This window comes from Micropterus dolomieu, linkage group LG21 (genome assembly GCF_021292245.1).
Source record: "Micropterus dolomieu isolate WLL.071019.BEF.003 ecotype Adirondacks linkage group LG21, ASM2129224v1, whole genome shotgun sequence".
NCBI lineage: Eukaryota > Metazoa > Chordata > Actinopteri > Centrarchiformes > Centrarchidae > Micropterus > Micropterus dolomieu.
Window position 1 is genome coordinate 28,841,574 of NC_060170.1, and position 26,380 is coordinate 28,867,953.

The 26,380-nt window shown below is 41.2% G+C and overlaps 2 protein-coding genes across 3 annotated transcripts; both read right to left on the minus strand.

Moving 5' to 3' along the window:
* Positions 1-151: 151 nt before the first annotated feature.
* LOC123960328 (group 3 secretory phospholipase A2-like) lies at positions 152-10,072 on the minus strand. The gene is made up of 9 exons (XM_046035013.1): positions 10,063-10,072; positions 6,574-6,948; positions 5,034-5,166; positions 4,224-4,358; positions 3,614-3,828; positions 2,849-3,025; positions 2,362-2,491; positions 458-567; positions 152-291 (listed from the first exon to the last, which is right to left on the minus strand). Exons 1-9 carry the CDS (start codon positions 10,070-10,072, stop codon positions 152-154), a joined length of 1,425 nt encoding a protein of 474 aa, XP_045890969.1.
* On the minus strand, positions 9,913-26,324 carry LOC123961056 (rabphilin-3A-like). Of its 2 annotated transcripts, XM_046036163.1 has the most exons (18): positions 26,079-26,324; positions 17,188-17,277; positions 17,065-17,076; positions 16,817-16,942; positions 16,600-16,729; positions 16,362-16,445; positions 16,113-16,284; positions 14,330-14,515; positions 14,028-14,204; positions 12,446-12,525; positions 12,225-12,299; positions 11,683-11,792; positions 11,409-11,535; positions 11,262-11,318; positions 10,996-11,150; positions 10,819-10,900; positions 10,565-10,661; positions 9,913-10,479 (listed from the first exon to the last, which is right to left on the minus strand). In XM_046036163.1, the coding sequence occupies exons 2-18, from the start codon at positions 17,259-17,261 to the stop codon at positions 10,349-10,351; spliced, it is 1,875 nt and encodes a 624-aa protein (XP_045892119.1). In that variant the 5' UTR covers positions 17,262-17,277; positions 26,079-26,324; the 3' UTR covers positions 9,913-10,348. The 2 variants fall into 2 exon arrangements, with proteins under 2 accessions (XP_045892119.1, XP_045892120.1); XM_046036164.1 differs by lacking the exon at positions 17,065-17,076.
* Positions 26,325-26,380: the final 56 nt, after the last annotated feature.

A 26,380-nucleotide genomic window follows, 5' to 3' on the forward strand; every position in this document is an offset into this window, starting at 1 on the left:
GTATGTTGGAAATATGTTCAGTATGCCACAATCAGAGAGAAACAGAAAATGCCCAAAATGTGTTGTTTATAAAATTCATTGTTGCTGGACATAGCAGCTCAGTCTATGAATCATGTGAGTTGTGCCATAATATCATATTCTCTTTCCAGCCTTAGGCATCGCTTATAAAGACGAACAGGAATCCCTCTTTTCCTGTCATCGCTTGAATTTCGCACCAGAGCAACGTCTCTTTCCTCCATCTTCTTAAGTGCTCGAAGTAGGTCAGAGGCTTTAGTGAAGCCTCCAGAACAGCTACAATAGAAACATGTAAAAAGTATCAGAAACAGAACCCCACCTATTAATCTGTTATATAAGCAAACTGTGCAAACACATTAGACAGGAGACTGGCACTGCTATAACCAAAGGTTGTCTGAGATTAACATGAATAAGCGTATCAGAGCTTAAAACCTTTTTCTACTGTGGCACTTTTTCTGCTTTGGCAGTTTAAAGCAGTACTGAGAGACGAAGTCCGTCAGTAGCCTGGGGAGAGTACTGGGTTGCTTGAAGATTTCAATCTGAACTGCCAAGCTGTAAAATTGACAAAAAGACAAGCAGAGGTCATTTACAACCTCCCATACAGAAATAAAGTGAGAATAGGACAGAAATTAAACAATATAGCATAATGTGTATGCATTTGCTCAGAGAGAAGGAGACACAGATAAAGAAAGAGAAAGCTGCCTGTGGGGGCAGGCACAAGGTCTACCTTGTGAATATTAAAGGAGGTTTGGCTTGCCCTTCCCAATGCGCTTTTAATGTGAGTGAGGGGCGACAAGATCCACAGTTCATGTTCAATACAAAAATGTATTCAAATCCTTATCTTAAGGTAAAAACCTGTTTTGATATTTATATTTGCACCTGACAACTGTTTGAAGACAGACTTGAAAAGTCATGAACCTATCCCTTAAGGGTTCCATGTCATGCTAGTGAGCCAGCTGCTGCAGTTTGCCCTGCTGTGACATGTCAAAATATCTGCTGTGAAAATGCCTATTGTGCACACCGGTTCACACTCTCATAGCTTACTGGGACACTTAATTGAACAAGCCATTTTTAGTGTTAATAGTAACCCCTGTGCATTTCCTACTATGATAAGTTTCATTGTCTGCTGTGAGAAAGGCCTATCTTTTCTCTATATCTTTCATAACCTTGCCCCTATTGCCAAAGTTTTGGCAAATATGCCTGCAGTTTATTATTACACTGTACTCCCTGTATCATAGAGACTGTGGACACTCTGCTGGAATCAGCTTTGTAACTTACAATGGCACCACCACTGTAAGAGCCTTAACAATGTTCTTTCAATAAAAAGAAGAAAAAACCTCCTGTACCTCATTTAGACCTTCTATGACATTTTGCTCAAAGTTGCCTTGGTTACTTCATCTCACTGCAGCCTGCAGGTTGAACCTTGCTCAGGAATGCAAAACACAGTCATAATGGATTATTGGGATAAAAACCTTTAGTCTGGCTGGTTCCAAAGTTGTGTAAAGCTTTTATTTCCTTGGCCTCTGTGGACTAAATTAAGCTGTTTCCAGGGGTATGAATAATGTTATGCTATTGATAGTGTGGCCAAAACAAACAAGAAAACACAAAGCAAGAAGTCTCAAGTTGTGAAGTTTGTCACTTTTTATATATACCCCTGTTCTAGAGCGGTGAACACAGCATAGAACAGGGGCCTGTTTACTGAAGCAAGTTATAGGAACAATTTGGCTGAGTAAAACTATATATATATATATATATATATATATATATATATATATATATATATACATGCAACTGGTTTGAAATGCTGCCGCTCGTCTCCTTACTGGAACTTGTAAGCGAGATCACACACTTGCCTCCCTTCACTGGCTCCCAGTTCATTTTAGGATTGATTTTAAGATTCTGTTGTTTGTTTTAAAAGTCCTTCATGAATTAGCTCCAGCCTATATCGCTGTTCTATTGAAGCCGCATGCTCCTTCAAGGCTAACGGCCACGAACCAGTCATTTCTTGTTGTCCCTAAAACATGGCTCAAGAACAGCGAGGATCGAGCTTTCTCAGTCGCAGCCCCGAGACTGTGGAATGAATTGCCTCCTCATGTCAGACTGGCCCCCTGGCCTTCCAGTTTTTAAATCGCAACTTCAAACAAATTTTTACTCCTTGGCTTTTAATCCGGGATGAGAGCTGTATGTTGCTGTTTTTTTAGGGTTGTGTTTGTTTATTTATTGATTCATGTCAATGTACAGCACTTTGGTTAACCTGGTTGTTTTTAAATGTGCTTTTAAGATAAAGATTGGATTGGATAATTTCAGGGGAAAAAAGACTGAAAGACAGAAATTCTGTTAAGTTACCGGCTGGTACAATGACAGTTGTAGGCAGTCTTTGACTCCATGTTCTGCAGATCATACTTCTTCTCCAAAGGAGGGATTTTGTATTTACAATCATCCAGATGTTTGAGGCTTCTACACAGGCGCTGATTGTCTGCAGGAGCAAGCATAAACACTGGTTATCTCACAAATTTGTGTACCCACATTTCTTAAGAGAACTGAATTTAATCACTTACTGATATGCATCTTGCGCTACAAAAGCTTAACACTCCCATTTTACTTTCAGGATATTTTAGTAAGCTGTCATCAGTGGTGACAATTAGCATTCTGTCTCACCTCTAGGGGGCATAGCTAGATAGCCTGGTAGCTCCTTAAAAAGGAATGCCATGGGCCACCTTTGTAGTTTCAGTTCAAGTTGGAATACTACTACTAATAAAGAAATTGTTCTGAAGAGATGTCTTTCTTGCTGCAGCAGCAGAGATGCTAGACTCACTAAACTTCCTATACTCACCTGTCATATTATGTAATGCAATATTTTGTTTCAGGCCTCGCTTTGTTTCTGTGTTTTGGGCTTGGGTTGCACCCATGGGCTCCTGGCTCTTGTAATTCCATAGTAGATGGGAATCCACCTGCTTTAGTGGCTTGTCATCTTTATGAACGGAGGCTGCTGTCTTTAGTTTTGTTGTGACTAGTGTAGGAGAAGAAGCTGTACTTTGGAGTGTTTTCAAAGTGTCTTCCTTGGGTGTTTCTGTTGTCTTTTTGGGCTGCAGTGTCTCAAGAGTAGACACTTCAATCTGTAATCCGTATGTAGTTGTAGACGGTGTAACAGTTGCCTTGTGAGAGTTTGTTTTTTGTTCAAGACAACTTTTACAATGAGGCTGAGAAGTGTCACCTTTCAGAGGGATCCCGAGTCCACAACAGCGACTTAGTTTTGAAACTTTTTTGTGAGTTTTGGTCGCTTCTGTGATGGCTCTTGGCAAGTGTAGCTGGAGTGCTGGCTTCAGTGTTAAAGATGGGGCACTCCTTGTTGCAGATGTTGTTTGTGGATAAGAGTTTGCGGTCACCTGTGGTGGAAATTGGCTTTGCTGTGTAAGATAAGCCAACAGCCCCTTTTTGGTGCTCTTCTCTTTTCCAGTTCTTTTTTTATTTGACATCAATGCTTTACTATTAGAAGCATTTATAAGAGCCTTTTTCATTGAAACAATAGTGGTGGGTGCTCTTGATATTGGGGGCATTTGGGATGGTGCTACTGTATTGAATTTCTGGTATCTTTTACATCCTTTCCCCATTGTCCTTCGGCGGTAGAAAGTGTCTCCTCTGGGTGGGTCTCTGGAGTTACATCTTTGTTTGCTTTTGGTAACATGCTGCCCCTCACTACTTGTTAAGTTGTTGCTGTCAGCGTTGTCTCCATATTTGCGTGCAACATCAGAGGTGTTGTAAAGAAGGGGGCTTTTGAAGATAGCATATGGAGCCTCTTTGGCAACTTTGCACCTAAGGAGAGTAAACATGTATGTTAAATCCATAATAATAAAATAATAAGTAGAATATTATTTAAACTGTATTGTATATGTGAAGTATTTTCAACTTATACAGACCACATTTCTTGCATAATTATTCATTAATTTACTAATGCAAGAAAAAAGGTTAACCATGAATCAATTCTGGTTAGTAAGACTATTTGTTGTGGAAACAGAGCAGAGGTATGGCACAGTGCCCTTCATGATTTTATGAGGTTTGGCAGAGTGTCAGTCTGCTGCTCTAGCTTCCTGCATCCATAGCTGCACTTTCCACTGAACAAATTTCTTGAGTTACAGTATGGTATGCACTCACTGTTGTGTCTAATACACAGTTGAAGCAACAAGCAACAATGTCAGTGCTTCTCTTACATTCCCCACCAGTACATCTCAGTGCATCTCTTCTGTTGTTTGAGCTCAAAGCAGGGAACCCGCAGAATGTTGAAGAAGCTGTAGCCAACCATACTGGAAATGGTGTCATTCACACCAAGAAGGCACTGTCGAAACCTGGTGAGAGGCAGAAAAAGAAGACAAGCCCAGGTCAAGCAACAGTCCAGTTAAAATGAACAGGCACACACACACACACACACACACACACACACACACACACTCACACAGGTTAAATATCCTTGAATGCTGCCTCATTTAGGTCAGATCTTTTGGGTAGACCAATCAGTTCAGAACATCTAATAACCTTTTAGCTGAGAGGGAAATTCTTGTGGATGAACCCCAAATTAGAAGGTGAACATATTGCACATGCACCTGTCAGCTCTAGATCTGAAGTGAGAATGAGGCAGCCATCTCTGCAGGTTAAAAAACAATAGAAGGAGGATGGAATGCCCTGCAAAAATAGTGAAAGACATGTTCACTCTTGACTTAAAATATGTATCCGTAGGGCTGATTGCAGTGATGTATTTATTACTGCTGCATGAATGGGAATACGGTCCATGTTTCTTCTGCCTAAATCACTTTATATTTATTGGCATAGTGACAAAATGATATCATACTAGCATTCCAGAAAGGAGCAAACTTTCATTAGTAAGAAGTGGAAGGTTTAAGTTATTCCTCAACACTTAAATTCAGCCTTCGAGTAGGTCTATCCTTATTTGACCATCCATGGTAGCCAAAGCAGTATGTGGACAGGTCACAGGAATTCCCTGGGGTGTGCATTCTGAGGCTCACCTTTGGTCACAGTCACAGTGTGAGACGGTGAAGAATTTGGGGTTGAAGACTCCATAATTCACTGTGAAAGATGGAATGATATGCAGACAGTGGTCGTGCTCACGGCAGCATCTATCTACACTCTCAAACATCCCTGTGCAGGAAGACAAAATTTGAATTTAGCTTCATATCAAAGGACGCTTCGTACAGAAGCAAGTCCTCAAGCAGAAATCACTGCCTGATTTAAAATCAAAAAGCTTCAAAGACAGTTGTGAAAATTGAAAATGTACAGGTTGTAAAACCAACATCATTTAAAGAACATACCAAGTCACATCTTTTTGATGTGACTCACATAAGAATGTCCAGCAGACTTTCAAATTATATTTCTTATGATGTATGTTTCAATTTATTCTCATTTCTCTTGTATTTCTATTGTATTTTGTACAATAAATGTAACCATCATGTCCATCCTAAGACACTTTGTGGCATGCTGACTACATCACAATTTCAAACAACATTTGATATAAATTCAGTTCACTTCAATTCAATTCAAGAAGACTTACCTTCTTATAATCCTATTTGATCTACATTTGATATCACTCCAAAATGTCAATGCAAATGGTTCTCTGTTTATTATGGAAGCCTATAGGGGACTATATTGAAATGATAATGAAAACTTGAAAATGAAAATGTTATTCCACAATAGCATTATAATTGTCCACACCAAAAGAGCATGATGACACGTAAATGGAATAGACTGGGGGTGCTATTTTGCTAATTGCATTTGAATATTGTCCACTGTACAGCAGGTTAAACATTCATAGGTAACTTTTAAATCCTGATATTCTAATCTGTGGGAAAAAATCCATTTCCTCTGTCTCCTTCTTATGCTCCTAATGGCATTTGCAAGAATCCACCACTCCAGAGTTAAAGCAACCAATCAGAGTCAGGGGGGTCATTAACATAGTGTCAATCACCGCTTGTGCACATGCTGCTTTTACTTTTTACTCAAATAACACAGATGTGTAAAATTATAGTGTTTTATGGAATTACATTACACACAATTACAATTCACAATTACATTTATATTATCATTTTAATATAGTCCCCTATAGGCTTCTATAGTTTATGGTGTTTTGCCAGTGATATTCGTCTGATGCTCATGTGGTAGTCAATATTGTAATCACTGCACTTAAATTTATACATACTGTATGATATATGTATAATAAATAATTTATAATAATTGTATCTCATATTGTGTTAATCTACAGTATGTATAGGAAGTGCTGCTGAAGTGAGAGGGGGTGACAGTTTCAGGGACAAACAGCTGGAGAGAGCCCCTGAAACTCCCCACAGGTGACCACAAACTCTTATCCACATTCTTTCAGAGGGCCCAGACTTCCTACGGCTGTTAGTATATTGTAGCTATAGGCCAACATGGAAATGACACTGTTCATTAACAAGTACTGCTATGTCTCCTCTGACAACCAATTTCCTAATTTACAACAAATAACCTGTATCAGCAGGGGAAGCACATAAAATCAAAATCCACAGCCCTCACCTAACTGTTCATATCCGACCGCTTTGCTTCCAGTGCCGCACCACAGTGTCCCTGGAAATATCCAGGAGCGTTTTCTCCGCGCTCTCCCCTCTGTCCCATCTCTTCGCCTGGTGAACTTTGGCGCACTGGAGGAGACAAGTGCGCAGGGAGCCTCCGGAGCCAACAACGCACTGATGTTAAACCTCTGGATGACTTCTTCTTCTTGACCCCGGCTGTCGATTCTGTCGCAGATAGCACGGTATCTTTCTGTGACTCGTGGGTCGGTGTTTAATTCGCACGTTACCAATCGCTTGTCTTCGGACCACAGACTGAGGTACAGGGAGCGCACGCCGGCCGTGTCCCCTCGCAGAAACGTGACGCGCGTCTGTCCGTCGTCTGCAGGACGCAATCTGAGACAGGAGTGACCTGATCCTATTACATCTTGTACTTCTGATGAAATTAGGAATGTTAAGATGAAAATAACTTGTAGTAGGCATATGCCTTGCATCTCAATGTAAAATGGAGTTTTAATCAATACAGCTGAATGGTTAAACTAATGTCTTAATGGACGAGTTGTCACATTAATTGTAGAATAGGTGCAGGCTACTCCTGCACCAGCTGGTTTATAGGCGTCTGTCTGTAGGGGTAAAGCGTTTTCTCATAGGTCTGCATATGGACGCTCGTCAGAAATATGACACTCCTCCCTTTTGCGGGTTTGTGTATGAGAGCGAGTGGATACACTACACAGACATGGTTGGATTTATGCATTTGCATGCATATACATTAAGGAAAAAACATTTAGGAAATAACTGCATTATAGATAGAAGTTAGCATATAGATTCCAAGTTTAAACAAATAGACAAATCAGTGGCCATTTCTCAGAGTAACGCATAGCCTACCTGATTTTGTGCAGTTTATCAACCTAATGGTATGGCAAAGGACATAGCCCATATCTCCACTAAGATTTAAGACAGAGCTGCCTTAACCTGTAGAAGTTTCAAGCAGAGGCAGAATAACAGGACAGATATGCTAGTAAAGTGTGGCAAATAAAATGTCTGAGCCGACCTGACCTGGTTTTACAATAGGCCTATTGTTTGGATTCAAAGTGGCTATATGTGTAAAAGTGATTTTATGCACAATGGCATTAACAACACTATAATATCATCAAAGCCAAGGGCTTCACTTTGTGTTGAAAAGTGGTGGGGACATTTAACATCATATTGGGGATGTGAGGAAACACTTGGTCCACTAGACATGATAATGCACAATATTGGAGTTAGGAGAACAAGACAACAAGATACTCCAGTACTATTTAGAATAAATGTTCATTGATGAAATATTCAATTGGGGGGTCTAGGGGTCCTAACCCATAAGAATTTGAGCATTAGACTCTTAATTTCCTGCATTTTAGAGACGTTTTATGCAATTTATGGTGGAATTTTTAAAATGTATTTATATGAAGGGAAACAAATTCAAGTGGCCAGTGACAAATCAGAATATAAAAAATATAATCGAACACAACGCAGTAATCAGCAGCTTTTTCTTCTATTTTCAAATTGCATTCAATGTTTTCTTATTGTGCAAGTAAACCTTTCTCATAGAATTTTTGTTGTTTAACATTTCTTGTTGCAAGCCAATTTTCAGAAAACATTTAGCAAATGCTTTCAAACAGTGGTGGGGACTAAATCTGCCATTTTAAAAAGTGGTTAAAAGAATTTAAAGAAGTCTGTACACACACATGCACACACACAAGACTTGTCAGATTTCATTAGATTTTATTGATCTGTGTAAACTCTCTGCAAAATCTTTACATGCAAAGTTATTTGCAAACATACATATTTCCAGTTCATGCACTAACTATGTACAAATACAGAGATAAACCAGGAAACATTCCACTAAACTGGCAGACTCAAGTAGAAGACAGCTATGAATGTATCTCAGAGAGAAGCCTGTTTAAAAAAAATATTGATTATAATTTATCATGATCATCATCAGATGATCGCAGTAGCTAAAGTAGCACAGCATAGGGCAGTATGTGATGCTACTGGTGGGTCTTTGAATCACTGCCACAGTGGGGTTGAGTGGCAGAGAAGAACAAGACACTGGGGAGATTTGAATATGTATATACAGAAAGCCTCATTCAAAGAATGAGATCCACCTCACAATCTGTTGCTGATAGAGGTGAAAATATTTTGTTGGTGTGCTCAGTTGCTTATCAGTCTATCTGTGGATGCGATCAGTTTATTCAGATTACACCATAGTCACCATAGTCATGCAGAATATGGCCTCTTGTATACAAAGTATTAACAGGAATGTTATGGAGAAGTGTAAACATTAATGGAATTACAATAGCATTAATTTCTTACTAATATTTTATATATATATATATATATATATATATATATATATATATATATATATATATGTATATATCTTGAACCACAAGACACTTCATGCATAGGATTTTTTGTTTTTGTCTTTGTTTTGACATTGGAATAACTTGCAAACAGCTGCATAAATTGAGGTCATTCCACTTTGTAAGGTGTGCTTTCCTTGGTTTGCTGTAATTAGTGAACAAACACACACTAAAGCCTTGAATGATTTGGGTGTGGCAGAGGGGAAAGAGCCCTGCTTTGTGCAAAAGGTGCGTTGGGATAAAAGCCGGCCATGACTCCTCCAGACACGGCAGTCACAAGCACAGTGCATGCAGGTAAAGCTGCACATACTTATGACATAACCTGTTCCACCTTCTCTCTTTGTTAAAGGGGGCAGCCACGTGGTTTAGGGAAACATGTGAGAGATCTGGCCGTGTGCATTCAGTGTAAACACTACAGTAGAAAACCTCAGCGTGACCAAGTGAGCCCCAAGCTTCTGAAGAGTAGAGGTAGCAGGAGGAAAATTCTTTTTCGTTGCTTTTTCCTGCCAATTCTCACCTTAACTAAGAAAAATAATTGTTCACTTTTCATTTTCTCCAATTACACAGTTAATACTTCCCCCAAATCAAAAGTCACAGCTTGAATAAACATACATAAAAAGTCCGAATATTTCACTAGGTGTGCTATAATTTTAAATCACAAATTAACATCAACTGATAAAAGATTCATCTAGCTCATGGTCCACTGACTGATGAATCATCCGTGTATCAGATGTCTATCCTAACCTGAGCCATGTATCAGTATGTAAACATTTTGTCATGGAAATATACAATATGTTCAAGACAGTGGGCACAGTTGAAATATTTAAAGGCGCAGCTGCATGTTTTCTTATGTCTGTGGCTTCGCATGCTTATACAGTTCAAGTGTTACACTACAGCATGATGTAATCACACGACAAATCAAATAAATAGTATCCTTTCAGACATGAGCTTAATCGAGGATTTTATGACTTTGAGCAATGGTTTTCACTTCAGGTGACATAACAAATTGCTATTCTTGTTCTGTGCCAGTGCAATTCAAACTTCATTTTCTTTAGCAAAGAATGGGTCAAGTTCAGCACGCTATATAACATCACCGATGGGCATGATGGTCCTCGTGCAGCTGATGGTTGACAGATGTCTTGGTTACATTAGTAAAATCTCTAATTGATTTATGACTGATTGAATGAATGATTTGTCCCAGAGGCAGATTAAATATCAGCACAGGCACATACATTGTTAGTAAGAGGACAGGAAAGAAGAGTATACTATCACTGAAAAGGAAGAGATTAAGCCTGTGTGATGGTCAGGTAGTGAAAGAACAATAACATAAAAAAAAGTGCAGTTAGGAGATGAATGCAGCTCATGCTGTATGGGGGGGGGTTAATCACTAGCAACATGATTCTCAATATACAAGGTGTGCCAACGCTCAATCTTCTTGTCCTTGTTCTTCAAACACTCATACCAGTGCTTCAGTCTCTCTCCTTTGGCAGAGATACCTAGCTGACACCCACCTGTCAGGAAGAAAGTGAGGTGTGAGCAGGTGTGAATTTCAGTTTTTTTATTTCACCAAAGCACTGACACCTATCAAATATTTACCGATGTAGTCGTTGGACTTCCCAATATCATAATCCCACACAGAGATATCTAAGGTCTTCTTGGCCAGTTCACTGTGTTTGATGTCATAGTTGAATTCCTGAAATTGGATCGAGACATAAACCCATCATTTTAAAAGCCACTTCCAACATTTTTCATAGCTGTAACATTTTCCAAATTTCAAAGAATGCAGTGACTGGGTAATAATTTGGGGATAAACATTTTTACCAATTGAAACCTTGAACTTTATTACAAACCTCATTAAACTCTGGGTTTAAAGTCCTCTTCTTGATTTGTGTTTTGCACTTGCCCTTCTTCCCCATGTCAGGTTTCAGACATCTGTGAATTGTATAGAATAAAATTTATGCCATTCTAGAGTCATACACTTGCACTTGTACTTGTCTACATGTACTTCTCCATCCTGCTCTACCTACATTTTGACATATGGGTCAGAGTAGCCATTAGCATCCATGGCAGCCAGGTGAACGCAGCGCACAACTCCCACAACGAGACGGTTCGTCTGGGTGTTGTACATGAGGGAGATCAGAATCCGACCCCGCTCCTCGACCTCGCCGCCATCTTTCCCTGACTGAGAAAGAGCAGGGGGGGGGGGGTAGTTTAGTGGGATTCAAGAAAAGATTTGTATGAACTACTGGAGGAATCTGTCATGTTCAGACATGCTTGGAAATAAAAGCGTTGCCTCATCTTCGTAGAGAGCGATGCCTCTGGCACCCCCGGCTGTTGCAGTTCTCTTCGTCTGTGAGGGGGAATGAGATTACAGCAGGTCAATAAGAGATTCAGACAAGGAGAACCAAGCATTGTTTGAATGTAATTGAGTTTCACTCACAGGGACAACTCTCTCGAGACACACGTTGAAGTTTTTCTTCTGGTTCATCTTCAGTTTCTTCAGCGCCACTCGGGTTTCCCCAATAAACTCATTATGTCCGAACTTGTCTTCATCACAGACAGACAGCCTGTGGAAATCAAAAGGGGAATCTTAATCACACGGACCTGTTCCACCTTTGGTCTAACACACAGTCAACTAAGGTCAGATTGAGTTATAAACAGCTGTTGCAGCTAAGTGAGGAGTTGAGTTTGACTGCCTGAGGTACAGTATCCACCTGAGGGTCTTGCGCTGCATGTCCTCATCGGTCAGGCCATGGTAGGTGAGCGTCTCATTCCAAGCAGGGTTGCGGGTGTTTCTCAGGGTCTTTGTGCGCAGCTTGTTAGACTGTTAAATGCAGGGTAGATCAGGACATGGAAATGGAAATATCGAGGCAAGTTACCACTACACAATCTCTCACACATCTGTGGTTAGTGCTATTTTATCACAGGGAGTATCTACATGGTGCTGCTTCCCCATCAAAAAGTGTTTTTGTAACGCAGTCCTGCCCCATTCTCCACTACAGCACAGTGTGATAATACTACACTAACAATGTACATTCATGACAACTCTGACTTTATTTATAACCTCTCCGTATGTATGTATTTCTCGACATCATCCCAATCCAAATTTTATGATTTTGTCCATTCAAACCACAAGGTGTCAGGCTTGAGCTGGCAGAAAGGCCTCTGTCAAACCACTCTTTCTTTTTTAATTAGATATGAACATAATACATTTTTCAAAAGAAGCAAAAGCTTAATGTAGGGAGGGTTGTTTTACCTTACTAGCCCCTGGCAGCAGATGAAGCTTGACATAAGGATCTGCCAGTCCGTTTGAGTCCATGGGCTTCAGTCCCTGAGGAGAAACAGCGCAGCCTGTCCATCACATCATCATGAACAGTAGAGAGCAATTAAGCTAAAGTGCCATTCAGGAGCATTTAAACACAAACCACTTGATTGTAATTGTCCCTTTGTGTGAGAGAATGAGGAGAATAGTGGTACCTTTGCTTTGAGGATGCTACAGTGGAGGCTGTTGCTTTCCTGTTCATAGAGCAGACTGAACTCTAGAGAGCCCAGAGTGGCTGAAAGAGACACAGACCAGTCATAACATTAGACTACAGAGAAACAGCAAATTAGCTCTTGAATAATTAAGAGTATAAATACATGGAAATGGAAATCTTGCAGTCAAACAACACACAACTTGTGAATTAAAGTGACAATAAGCACCAGTCAAGAATGGATAGAAAGGATGAACAAAAAATCTAGGGAACACTCACAGCCTTCTATTTACCTTAAGTAAACATCAGAAAAATCTTATTAAAAGCAGGGGCATATAATATAAAAGAAATCAAATAAACACTGAAGTCTCAAAGGAAGACATTCAGAAAAGAAGGTTCTGGGTAAAAAAGAAAAATACTGAAAAAGCTGCCCACACACATTTTCTTTGGAGGAATTTCATTGCCTAACATAGCTGTTGGGGGACAAAATAATCAGATGTCAGTTGTTAATTTTTCTTATTTAACTTGTCACAATAACACTGCTAACATGCTGATGTTTTGCAGGTATAATGTTTACCATGTTCACCATTTAAAATGTTAGCATGCTAACATTTGACTTAGCGCAGCTGAGGCTGAGTGGAATCCTATTAGTCGCTTGCAGGGCTAAAAATGAGCAGCACATCATCCACCTTTATTTTATGATCAAATATATTAATAGATTTGATATACAACAACACACACACACTTTTAGAGATCAGACTTCAAATAATGATTATGAGACTATGTCAAATTCAAGTCTTAGCAGAATGTTCTGTTATTTAACCCTACCCAACTAAATTATGTTGAACAGATGTTATGCATAGTATATTCATTTATTAAGCTACAACAACCAGGATTTGAGAGGAGAGAGGATGAGGATCTTGAGATCAACAATACTGAAACCAGTCAGCACCTCTGGACCTCACCATCACATCTCTATAGATGAGAGCAGGCACATGAAACCATTGGTATTTCTGCAATTTTCACTCCGACCAGAGGGGATTGGGTCAAACACATGGGGATTCTTTATCCTGTTGGCCCTTTTGTATCTCAAATTATTTTCACAGCTCCATATTCCCAGACCTTAATAAAACAAATTAACACCCAATCCCCCAGAGAGAGAATAAAGGCTATTTGACGCTGCAGGCGCAGAACATGACTGGCATGTCACCATTCCCATCATCAAAATGGGCTATATGAAAAAAAACTGTACAATTACATAGCTTATGTGTCACTATTGGTTTACTGATTCACATCGTCCTCTGCTGTAGATATTGGTTATCATGCTTATCATATGTAATTTTCTACCCAGGTCCCAGAATAATATTTACTATTTTCTAGGACAATTTAGCAATTTATAGATATTAATTATTATCCACCAGACTAAAAGGCAGAAGTCAAGCATCAACACGGTATTACTCAGAATCCCTAAGGGGAACAGAGATGCTGCTAAATGAAGGTAATCAACGCCCAGTAAGAAATAAGAAAGAAAATAGACTCATAAGCCACCTTACTCTATGAGAAGAGTGAGCAGATGGTGTACTCACTGGCTTCATCAGAGTCATAGTCATTGGCCTCCTCCTCCTCCTCAGCTGGGGGAGGTTGCTGCCGGGCAGGGGGAGCACTGTAGGCAGCGGGCTGCCTCCTGTCCTCTCTTGCTGCAGGAGGAGCTCTCTGCTCAGGAGGAACTCCACCAGAGGAGTAAGCCCCTCCATCGCCTGCCACTGGACATGCAACCACATTCAATCATCTGAGACTGCACGAAATAATACCACTGGGAATGCAATTTTTGGTTAAAGCTTGGGCACTGAGGACATGAGCCAAGGATTGTGTCCTAGCTGTCTCTCACCCTGCTGGACCATGGTTGTCGATGCAGCCGGCTGTGGTCTGGAGCTCTGGACGGGCACCATTTTTTTCATCACCACTGGGCTGCCCTGCCCCGCCTCTTCAGAGCCAGCCCCGCCCGCGGCCATGCGCACAACTGATGGTTTAGGGGCCACAGGTGGGTAACCATCACGGCCCTGTGGCTCCGGTCCTAAAAATAAGTATGAATAACATAATAATGTAAAAACTCAGACGCACACTATACATGAGGGAGACATGTATAACCACTTCAGGCTCCCACTGCAGTGGAATCTGTAATACTCCCTAGTCTCTCTGGATACTTTTGATGTTGCAGCTTTTTCGTTGCAAATGCACTGACCTACATACGCTACAACAAGCTGTGGCATCCGACTACTGTACATGCAGTGGCTGTATATTTTGCCTGTCTGCTTGAGCTACCCCTCTCTTTAATCAGGAAATCAGATTGCTCAGGTACTCAAGCTAAATGTGTGAAATGATACAATGTGACCCATCATGCCAGCACCACCTGGAGGTTCATCCCATGTCACAGCATGCACCTTCCGACTGCTTAATTGAGCTCTTCATCCCCTTCCTCTGCAACAGTGGGCGGTACAGCCAAATTTGGGAAGCAGATAAAAGGTGATAGTTTGAAAAAGAGCAATGACAGGTGGGGTTGCAGAAAGACTAGTGTGCAGATGCTGAGCTGATGAGACTGAAGAGGTTGTGCTTTGAAAAACTGTTTAAAGTCGAAATGAAATTAAAATTAATTTTTCTAAGAATTTTGTGGAATTAAGAACTAATTCCACACAGGGAGTGTGATTTCTTCACTCCTCATGTTACTCTGATTCCACGCATTACCCTGTGTCATGATTTGAATCATGAGGTCATCACCATATCTGGATATGAAAGAAAGACAGCTACACAGTCATGGTGTCCTACCCACTGACCATTCACTGCCGTCCTATTTTGTTGAACTTGTAGCTTTTCTCACATTCCTAGCGAGGCATGTTATTGCACTAAAGTCCTCGTGCTCCCTCTCGAACCCATTGATGAATGTTGCATCCCAAAGGATTCCCTATCCTTCGTGAAATGAGAGAAAATGAACCACTCCCTTCATGGTTTTAATGTAAAATTTTCGTTTAATTTAATTTTTGAAACTTGTCAGGTCCCTTCAGCTGGCCTGTACTGCAGCAACAACCTGAACCTTCTGGCCAAGTCACATTTTCTCCATGCTATGCCATGTATGTCTAGTATGTTGTCTCCAAAATGGAACTTTGTTATGCTGGTATTGCATTAACTCAGGCTACCTAGCTTGCACTTTCTGAGCAGAATCTAGTTAGCCTACCTTTGCTAGCATTGCGAGTGGAATACAAACTTAACAACACAATGGTTCTTCCCAAATGTTGAATGTTATATCTTAAATATCAATATCAAACGCTTAATGTTTGTAGACTATACAGTACAGTGTTCTTGGAAATTGACAGCATGTCTCCTAGCAACACAGGCCAGATGTCAGTCTATATTTCCATAATAGGTCCAAAATGTAGTTATCACTGTCTGAAAATATTCTATTCTGAAAAATGGAAAAATATGCTGCGGTATGTAGATTAGTGCTATAGTACGGTATATTTTAGTTGGACTTTTAGCACTTTAAGTTTACTACTTTGGCAGATCCCTTTTTTAAGCTTGCCTGAAACTTGCTGCTCAGATGCAGGAGCACTATTCTGAGGGAGACATAATTGCTTTGGACAACAATCTAACAGATCATTCAGTTAATCTGTGTCTACCTGGCTGTTGTGGTTGGTTTACTACCACCCTGGGCCCAGTGGTTGGTGGCCCCTGGTCCGGGAACCCCTGATCCGGGGCACCTGCCTCTCTTTGTTTAGATAATGGCATGGGAGATGGCAGGAAATGCTTAGGAAAACCTTTGAAGAACCAGGCACCAGACCTCTTCCACACCTGAGAAAACATTTATGTTATAGACTTTCAGCAGACAGTTTAACTCCTTTATTTGTCCACTGGCGTAAAGCACTCACCTCTCGCTGTTCTCTACAGATCTTGCATAGCCACACAGCGCGTGGACGACTGCTACACTGTGTACCACACTTAGTACACATGTTCTGCACAACAGGAGAAAATAAAGATTTCCAGCTGCTTATCATTTTGTTATTACAAATACACAGCAATCCTGTTTTCTCACCTTTTGTGTGAACTGCAGCAGAGAGAGTGTGTTGTTGTTTTTGCCTTGTAATCATTGGCTGGCTCATTACCTACCTTTTTGCAGTCCTCACACACCACTGAGCTGACTCCAGGTGAGCCCAGCTGCTCCCCACAGAGCAAACAGCGGGACTGTCCATCCCCACACACAGTCTTCTTCATGTCGTCCAGACGGTTTATCAAGCGCCTGCAGCAGCACAGGGTGAAATCATACTTAAAATGTCACTGTTAATTATCAATGTATGCATGTCACTCTTGTTTTACAATCTCTCACCCAATTCTCTCCTGCTCCATGGCCTCCATTTTCTCAGCACGGGCGATCACACTGTTAATAATTTCTTTTTCTTCATCTGTCAGGTCTGGACCAGGACCAGGGCCTGGCTGCATGGTCCAGTTGCCCCTGTCAGCCAAACATATTCTCTAGTTGTGGATACATTGCTTCCATGATTTTACTACGTGAAGTTACAAAGCAGATATGCATGATGCAGATAACAGAGGTGGAGTAGGAGTTTGTCTACTTACTGCTCTTTATCCCTGTGTCACAGATCACACATCAGAGGGATGTAGGTGAAACAAAGGAGAGTACAGTGTGGTTGGTAGACTTGTAGAGAAGGCTAACAAAAATGTTCTAACAATTGTGCTTACCCAGCATGCATGCTCCTCTGCCTGTCGTTGGACACCAAGCGATCCGAGCTCCTGCTCATCACCGTGTCCGTCATGCTGCAGTATCACAGTCTGCAGGTGGACAAGAAAGAACAAGAAATAGTCAGACAAGCTCATTAAAAAAGAGCTCTTAATTTGGGTGGGAATTAATGGTTTTGCTAGGTCTAGTCAGAAACCATCAAATTCATGACTATGTTATGTGTCTTGAGTCCACACATTTAGAAATCCTCCATCCTTATCTCATGCAGCACTGACTTAACTGCCACCACGGGCTGCTCTCTCATCAAATAGGACATTTTGTACAAATTTGTGAGCCAGGACACTGCTGACCTTAAATTAGCAAGTCACCAGATACACTTCCTTTAATTGCCACACTGCAATGTAGGGCTAAATAAGGTAGCTAATGATGACCTTACATAAAAACCAAAACTCTATTATAGTTTCCATGAAACTAATCACCCCCCACCCCCCTTTCATCTACTTTCTTTCTATGAATGTACATATTAAGCCTGAAATAGCAACAACATATCAGCTACCAATGGCAATGTAGGCACGTTTCCTGGTGCCAAATTTACAGCCCAATCAGTACCATCTCCTCTTGCCAAGATTGTTTCATCAAATTCTTTCCACAGATATATTTAAGCAATAAATGGACACAGGAAAACACTGCAAAAGGCATTACACAAACAAACAATACAAGCCGAAACTACGCTGACATACGTCGGTTCTAACAGGGGTACAGCTGATGAGTATGAGTACAGCAAAGGAAAAAAAGCTTATGACAAAGTAAGCCGGTGCCAGTAAGGCGGTGTAGGTCGTACATTTATGTGTGCTTTCCATGCCAGGGATAAAAGATAAGGTTGTACCAATTATTTTAGCAGTTGTGAGCAGAACTGTAAGGAATTTCCTCCAGTTTGTGACTCTACACGTATCAAAGAAACAGATGGTTCCATACAGCAGGACTGTCTCAATTATGCTTCGATACAGGAGGAGGAGGAGGAGGTGAGTTTGTACTGACAAGGATGACTAAGAGTCTTTGTCTCCAGCATCTGATTGTTCGTGGTGTGTTGGTTGGAACTGAGGCTTTTATCCAAAGTGATGTCTGTGTATTTACAGTTCTCAACCACTTCTACTCTTTCTCCACGGATGCTGGTGGGACGGGGTGTGTAGTCGGTCACTGGGGGGGTTGGCAAGGAGTTTATAAGATCTGTAAGAACGAAAACAGGACTGGATTAAAGAGTCACTGTTGCTGAGGAGTGTCTAAGAATGGCTGTGTCATCGGAGTATTTAAAAGTACGTGATGACAGGAGATACGCTTTTGCAGTCGTTTCTGTACATGGTGCAAAAAAAACAAGCTGAAAGCCCAGTACTAATGATGACAGCTGGAAACAGTGAGTTGTCAACTGTATCCATGTGACACACCAGCAATGTGATTTAATCTCAAACTGACATGGTAAAGATGATACAAAGATGTCAACAGAAACTACTGAGGCGAGTGTCCATTGGGCAAGTCTGCTCAGTGTGTGTGTGTTTGTGTGTTTGTGGGTGCCCCTGCGCAATTGACTTAGAGCTGCTTCAAGTCTCTGTCAGACAATACATGGAGTGATGCTGCAGCAGCCACAGCTGGAGGATACAGCCGTGTATGTCCTGAGGGGAAGTACCAGCAGTCAGATAAGACCAGTGGGCTGCGAAAAGGAGGTAGTAAAAGCCTCTCTGGAGTTTCAAATGTCCAGATTTGAGATGGTGCAGGATGAGCAGAGTGCAGGTACTGTATTGGAGAGAGTGGGCTTAAAGGAAAATAAGTTTCACTTGTCTTCAGCTTTTCACAGCAGCAAAATTCGGCCCTACAGAACCTTGGAGGAATTGAAAGACGGAGCAAAAGGGAGGGGTGCGCCACTGTCTCCCTCATTCAGCTGCTAGTATTATGCTGCGTAGTGTCAGGCTACATACCTTTTGAGCTCTAATCTGTTACTGCTCTGCCTGCGGGATTCACAGAATAACAACAAATTTGCTGCGCTATCAATAGACACTCTGGGTGTGGGCTTTTCCCTCTGATGCTGCTGCATCTAGCCAACAGTGGCAACACAGTCCCCAGGGAACAATGTCTTTTTCCACTTTTCAGCATCACTCTGACAGTTCAGACGGTGCTCTGACTGTACAGCACATATCATATACACAAGGCTCTCTAGCTTGGCCTTCCTTCACTTGCCAAAATGAATTATCCCACTTTTGTCTAACGTGATTGTCCTGGAAAGGTGGATGGAGAGAGACAGATGGGAGGGGGTATTTAGACTTGGGCTGGGTGATCACTGATTCAGAGGAGTCAGAGCTCTCTGGTGCTGAAGATAGATGTTGCTGCATCACTGAAGTGGAGTCTTTGCTGAGGTGACAACCCAATTAGCATTCAGGCGATAGTCTGAAGGATCGTCTGCACACTTTTCTCATAAAGAGCTGTCAGTGCAGGCTTTGATGCTTCAGACATAGAAAGGTACAGCTTGGTTTCATCTACTGTGCAGTCAAGAGAGGGATTTGTAACTTAAATAGTTTCAAATGTACATATTCAAAACTGTATCTGAGGCCAATTATAATGGACTGTTTTGACCAAAATGTCATTTTAAGCCTCGTTATTCTGCAGTTACGATTACATTAACCCTCAAACTGTCGTCCTCTGCGCTGTTGAGGTTATAAATGCAACTAATCTGCGTCATCTGTGACTCTGCCACAGTCATCTTGTAGAGGTTTTCCTCCCATATAAGATGACTCAGTCAGATGGTGAATTCTTCTCTGGGGAGCAGCAGATATTTTCCTCTGATTTCATCTGATGTCATGAAGCCTCCGTGACGTTGCTTTTCAGACGTGGCGATCTGTTAAGTGGTTCCCAGAAGTGTGCAAAGCAGTCACACAATAGTGTCTACAAAAACACCAGGCATGAATAGTAACAGACTGTGTGTGAAAAACCAGAATCTGCCCGACCAGCTAAGTCATCCACCCAGCAGGATCTCTCTTGTATAGAATTTCCTATGGAGGTGGAGAAGACCAGTTTGGAAACCTGTGTCTCCTCCTCAAGGCCTGAGGGGATAGTCAATACAAATTTGCATCTGTACATGTTCAGGGTTCTCTGCATAAACAACTCCCAGAGCACACCCTACACATTTTCCACACATCTGTTTTTAGAAGCAGAGCTATCTTTCTCCTTGGATGCTTGAAGTGAATGCCAGTCCACACCAGTCTTTAAGTCTAATCAGGCACTAGCACAGATTAATGTTGTTATGTGACTTTCAATAGCAGGTGCATGACTCATTACTGCAGAACATATGACTGGAAAAAGGAGTAGACTGGAATAAGAGCAACTTGTTATGGTCGACAGCTCAACATATTTTTTTCCCCAAGATTCTGGTACTTGCTTGTCGAAACAAGAACTGAAGAAAGCAGGGGGAGTGACAACAAGGCAGCGGGGCATTGATGGATGGATCCAACATGGATCATTACGGATACAGCACTGAGAGCTTAAGTGGGGGTGGGGATAGAGGGAAGACAGTCATTTCCCTTTTACTGAGATAAGCAAAAAACTTTAAAAATATAACACAAAGAAGCGAGGCTTTTACTCCAATGTTGTCATGTTATCATCAAACAATTTGTGCTGTAACAATAAGTCGATTATTAAACTGACAGGACATGATTCGTTAACCTGATTTCTTTTACACACTGCTATGTGTCCTATTTGTAAATGTATTGAATATAATGACATTGAAACATTGGTACTGCACTTGAATTCCAGGGCAACAATTCCCTTGCCATGCTGTAAGAAGGACATTTCTAAAATGGGTTAATGAGAATCGGAGATCAATGCCTGGTCCCACAATTGGATTCATGTTAATTTATCTTTCATCAGGCCTCCATTTGTATAGTGATGCCTCAGGCTAAAACTTACTTATGTGAATTGAGGTCGCCCTAAAGCTCTGCTGTAGCCACCACCTAATCATTCACCAACAACCCTTACCATCGGCCATTGCCCTGCGGGCTCCGATCAGCACTTTCTTCAAAAACATTTTCGAGTTACAAGTTGCTAGAATTAATATTCACGTCAGCACAGCATATCCACCCTACCAATTATTTAATCATCCTGGTGAAAGCATACCCATTTTTAATCAGGTTGCTGTGTCCATTAATGTTTCATCAGCTGTGACACACTGTGCTTTTTTCCTATTAAAAGACCCAATAACCTTGCAACCCATATACAGTTTTTCACAGTGCTGCGAGGAACTAGCTCAGCATGTTTTAGCCACATACTGCCTTTTGTGACTTTATGTTCAGAATTTATAATGTTGTGAAACTATGAACAACATGATTACGGAAAGCAACATTCAAATAATGAATCGATTCAAGAATAATAATTATCCTGAAGCACGGATGTTTGGTATAAAATTAATGTGTCCTTGTCATTTTTCTATACTGTCAATAAAAGCCTACAAAATATAAAAATGGTAAGAAACTGTGAAATACATACATTTATTTAATATATATGCTTTAATGTTAAAACTGAACAAAAATCTAAACAGCTGGATTAAATAATTATTTAATCCCAAATATTCTTCCTCTACCATCTGTCCTGGCAGTAAAACAGCCTAAGATCCTCAGACAGGAGGGTCTTGGCTGGTCTACAGTTTCAACTCAAGTCCCGTGGTGATCTGGAAAATCATGCCTGAGCAGGGAAGACAGAAAAAAGGATTGTTTATTTCTATTTTAAATCCCACTTTCATCTATAAATACAGACTTAGTTGAGAACCATTTTCTGAATAGTAACATTTAGAGATATAAAAATATTTTGGACAAACAGAAGCCAATATTAAAGCTGTATATATATTACATATCTACAGCTGAGTTTGCTGTTAGTCCACAAGATATGCAAATCATGCTACAATCTAAATTTAGAAATCTTTCATGTCAAAAGATGGCCACAAATAATCTTCTTATATAAAATGGTGACTGTTAAAGTAAAGCCCATTAATAAGTTTTGCTTTGTTATTTTTTGAGTTATGAGCCATCTACAGACCTTCACTAAAATGTTCTAAAACTAGCTGACAATACCTTGACTCACACGTAGGCTACATGTCATCTAAAAGTACAACCAGCTGCTCCCTCACATTCTGTGGTGACACGTGTGGGCTGGTGGTTGGTGGTGCTAATGTCAAAAAGAAATTCAAGGTCTGTGCAGACAGTTTTCTTAGACAGTAAAATGTCCAACCTTACAACTTGTACCAATACACAGCTGAGCAGGCCTTAAACGCAATATTCAATGAACGATTGGAGTGCAACCAATTTAAAAGTGGTGATTGACTTTATACTTGGTAGGAAAGGACCAAAAAACACAACGTAGCCATCCACTCCCAGTTGTATGGCACCAACTCCATCTATCCGCCATAAAGGGACTGTGAGATGCCAACATAGCAACACACTGAGGCCTGGACCTGGGCAAAATCGTACAGCACTGCACCAAGAAGCCCTCCACTGCAGAACGAAAACATCACTCAGCATTTCTTAATTATTTACAACTACCACCCCTTTGCTTTTCACCTCTTTAAGGCATTAGTGCATGTTTTATGTACTTGGATCTCTATCAGACTTTATGTACAGAACAGTGGATTTGTGGACAAAATGATCACAGAGGGCCAGGCAGATTGAGCAATGATTGAACTCTATTTTGGGAAACAGCAAGGATGTGTGTTAGCCTTTTTAGGTCTGTGGCATCAACAAATTATCCATGTTTTCAGTCAGACAAAGGCGTTGACAGGGACCATCTGTGGAACCATCTGTGAAGACTCTTCACCTCACTAATGTGCAAGTGTTGCACCATTTCAAATACACACAACTACATCCTCTTGGGCAGGCATGTCTCCAGGTCCCGCATCGCTGGAGAACAAACAGGAAAGACCATCCAGTGACCAACAAGCTACCGTGCTGCTATCCTGGCCCTCTCCAACAGACCTAAACGGGGTGGGTGCTGTGCTGCGTCTTTCATTCTTAAATCAACACGATGCACACTGAATTAGCAGTCCATACCCTTTAGGTCTCATTTCCAGCAATCGTCCTCAAACGCAGCTGGAAAATGTCTGCTGACGCACATTTTAATGTAATTCAGAGACTTCTTTAGTCCAGGCCTTATTTTAGAACTACTGAAGTAAATGGCTATCAGACGTGGAGCTCTCAATTAACTGCTCTCCACCAAGAGCCTGCAGTAAGTCTCAAATTTGCTTGGCTGATGGTGATTCATCTCTGTATGCCCCAGAGGTAAGAGGTGGGACTTTGAGAACTGGCTGCTGATGCATTGGCCAGACATGCTCCTTCAATTTCCTCCCATCTTATCTGAGTACTACCAGACAGGGGCATTAAATCAGCGCAATAAAGGTCTGTTGTAAAGACATTATGCATGTATTTGCTGCTAACCGGAAGTGACCAACCGCTGGTGGTCTGTTGAGATAAACTACACGGTTCTTAACATATAAAGAAGCAAGTCAGATCTCCTATCAATCCCTCAGTGTGATGGCCATGATTCTGTCTCTTTGTTGCTCCTCTTTGAAGATCTGGCACAGTTCAGCTGCTGGATATCTGACCCTCCCTCTTGTCCCACTAGCAAACTAGAAGGTACAATGCCCCTGGGTGTTTTTAGCAGATCTCGGTTGGCAAATGAGAGCCCATTCTTTTCTGGCAACACTGCAACAATAAAAATAAGCTTTGGCCCAACTTCTGAGACAAAAAAAAACCTTTTGGGAAGCTCAGCTATGTGACTTGAAATGCAAAGTTTGTTGATTTAGATTATTTAACTCACTGCTGTCTTGGGGGTACTTTGTTTAAAGGCCACATTAATTACGACTGTCTTTTCCAATATGCCACAGTGTTTAGGCAGATCTAATCACCAGTTCCAGAGAGGCTGGTGAATCGATTCTCATCCACCTTTCTGATGAGAATTTGAAGATGAAGCCACTCCCTTCTGAAGCTCCGCAACAAATCGGGAGAATAACATCTCTCATACCGCAAATATAGAAATATGCTGAAAAGCAGTGCTCAGAAACCAACAGAGATTTAGAGTCTAACATATGATTTGGGTTCTAAGCTCCATATATGGATTGTGAAGAGCACAGAGGAACATAGAGTCATGCACCTTTACCAACTGTGGCCATGGTAACAGCAAGATCAGAAGACGAGAATCAGAATGATTAAAAGCTCTGTGTGTGTGTGTGTGTGTGTGTGTGTGTGTGTGTGTGTGTGTGTGTGTGCGCGCGCACAAGTCTGTGTGTTTGTAGTAGACTATATTTGTGCCAAATTTCAAAACTCGGGTCATTGTTGCAATGTTAGTATCAGTGGATCACCCCCCATTTTAATAAATGTAGTTGCAATTTGTCAGAAATGATACCTCGTTCTTAACAGTCATAGTTGAAAAGACAGCTGAAAGGAGGACAAGATGATGCGACTATGGGTACAGTAGCTGTACATCCTTCAGCTTTAAATAATGCAGTTAGCCTGCAGAGCACTTCATTCCACCATCTTTTTTCACCTTTTCCCTAAATACCCATTTTTCCCAGTGCACTCAATCTCTCGTTTTCTCTTGTTTCATGTGAAATGCCCCAAAAAATCCCCCTTTTCTCTCTTGCCTATAATTCCAGTGGTTTCAAATACAGAAAGGAGCTGAGTGGCGGAGAGAGAGGTACCAGCATAATAAGGGTGTCGTCCAATCACTACTGTGGTTGCTCATGTGAGAGAAGGCAGCTGCAGATATCTCTCAGACCGTTCATTCAGTCTTTTCTCCCCTCCCCCCATTTAATCCCCATGCCTCAGGTCTGTAGGCGGAGTTGGAGGTGGTGGAACTAAGAGGCGAATTCCCAGCTTCTTTTTTTCTGTCATCATTCAATATTAAAACAAGAAGCAATAAACCGGTTTGGTCCAATAAGTGTCTTTACAAAACACATTGCGCTGACCCACCGAGTGTGAAAACCCACGGGTGCAGGACCAGATAACGTCACAACAAGTACGCTGAATCACCTGTCCTGTGGCACAGCTGGAGTTGAGAGCTGCCCTGCCCACATCAGCATTTGGAGGTATCAGTGATGTTTTCCTTCTAGTCTACAGGCACATCAAGCCCCAGTGTGCGCTCCTAAAAATCCTGCAGCAACGCCCAGGGACGCAACCACACAATCTCCCACATGACTTAGGCTATCAGGTCTGTTTTCTTATATCAGATCTGCAACAAGGAAGCGCCCGTGTTGCAGGAGTGCAGCCAGCCACAATTCTTGTTTTAGTTCATCTTAAGGGTAATTTAACGAGCTACACCAAGAGTTATATTTATCAGCCATTCATGAATAAACTGAGTACATGATCCCAACACCAAAGCATGCTGTAGTAAATCAATGCAACAATCCAGAAGAAGGTAATTAGCTTTATCAACACCTCTTGCATGTATGACAGGAGCATTCTGCTGCAGAGCAATATTTTCAGTAAGACACGATTTCGCTAAAACAAAGGAATGAATTAAATGTTCATTTATAAAGGTTAATAATGAGCAGCAAGCTCCATGCATACGAAGTTGCATTGCACAGTTACCAATGTTTTCATTAAAATGACTGAGTAAGTTACTGGCTCATAAAGACAATGAAAATGTTTTCCATCACATTAATAAATAGCCTACGGGCTATAAAATGTGTTCCCTCATAAGAGATCATTTCCAGCGCCTCTCTTGTGAATGAAATGCTGCATTCATTCAACTTGTAAATGACAAATTCTAATGCACTGAGTCACTGACCAAACGCAATAACCGCACAGTGATTTTGGGTTAAGGATTCAATGTTTGAAAATCCTTCGAAGGAGCTCATATAGCCTACCTGATAATCCAGCCCTGCTTTTTCTCTCTCCTCTCTCTCGGGGAGCTGTCAGGAAATGATGCGGACTAAATGTCTGTGCAGAGCTTGGGCCCGACCACAGAGTCAGAGTCAGTCATTGCGCATGGTGCCTGTCACCAAAACCCGTGCTTTTTATTTTTTTTGCCTGGAAGAGTAGTTTGTTGCTAGAATCACAGCGGACCTCCACAATGCGTGGGGAACTCGTTTTCCATCCTGCGTGGAGGACAGAAAGCCCTTGGTACCCTGGGAAGGAAACCCCTGGATCTGAAGTGATAACATTGATG

Excerpts from the sequence above, each read along its gene's own strand:
- LOC123960328 (XM_046035013.1), bottom strand. Across the intron at positions 4,359-5,033 it reads CACTGTGACTGTGACCAAAG|GTTTCGACAGTGCCTTCTTG; the intron begins GTGAGCCTCAGA and ends GCCTCTCACCAG. Across the intron at positions 568-2,361 it reads AACTGTCATTGTACCAGCCG|CTTGGCAGTTCAGATTGAAA; the intron begins GTAACTTAACAG and ends TCAATTTTACAG.
- LOC123961056 (XM_046036163.1), bottom strand. The coding sequence starts at position 17,261 with ATGACGGACACGGTGATGAGCAGGAGCTCGGATCGCTTGGTGTCCAAC. Across the intron at positions 12,300-12,445 it reads GTAGCATCCTCAAAGCAAAG|GGACTGAAGCCCATGGACTC; the intron begins GTACCACTATTC and ends GTTTCTCCTCAG. Across the intron at positions 10,662-10,818 it reads TAAACCCAGAGTTTAATGAG|GAATTCAACTATGACATCAA; the intron begins GTTTGTAATAAA and ends ATCCAATTTCAG.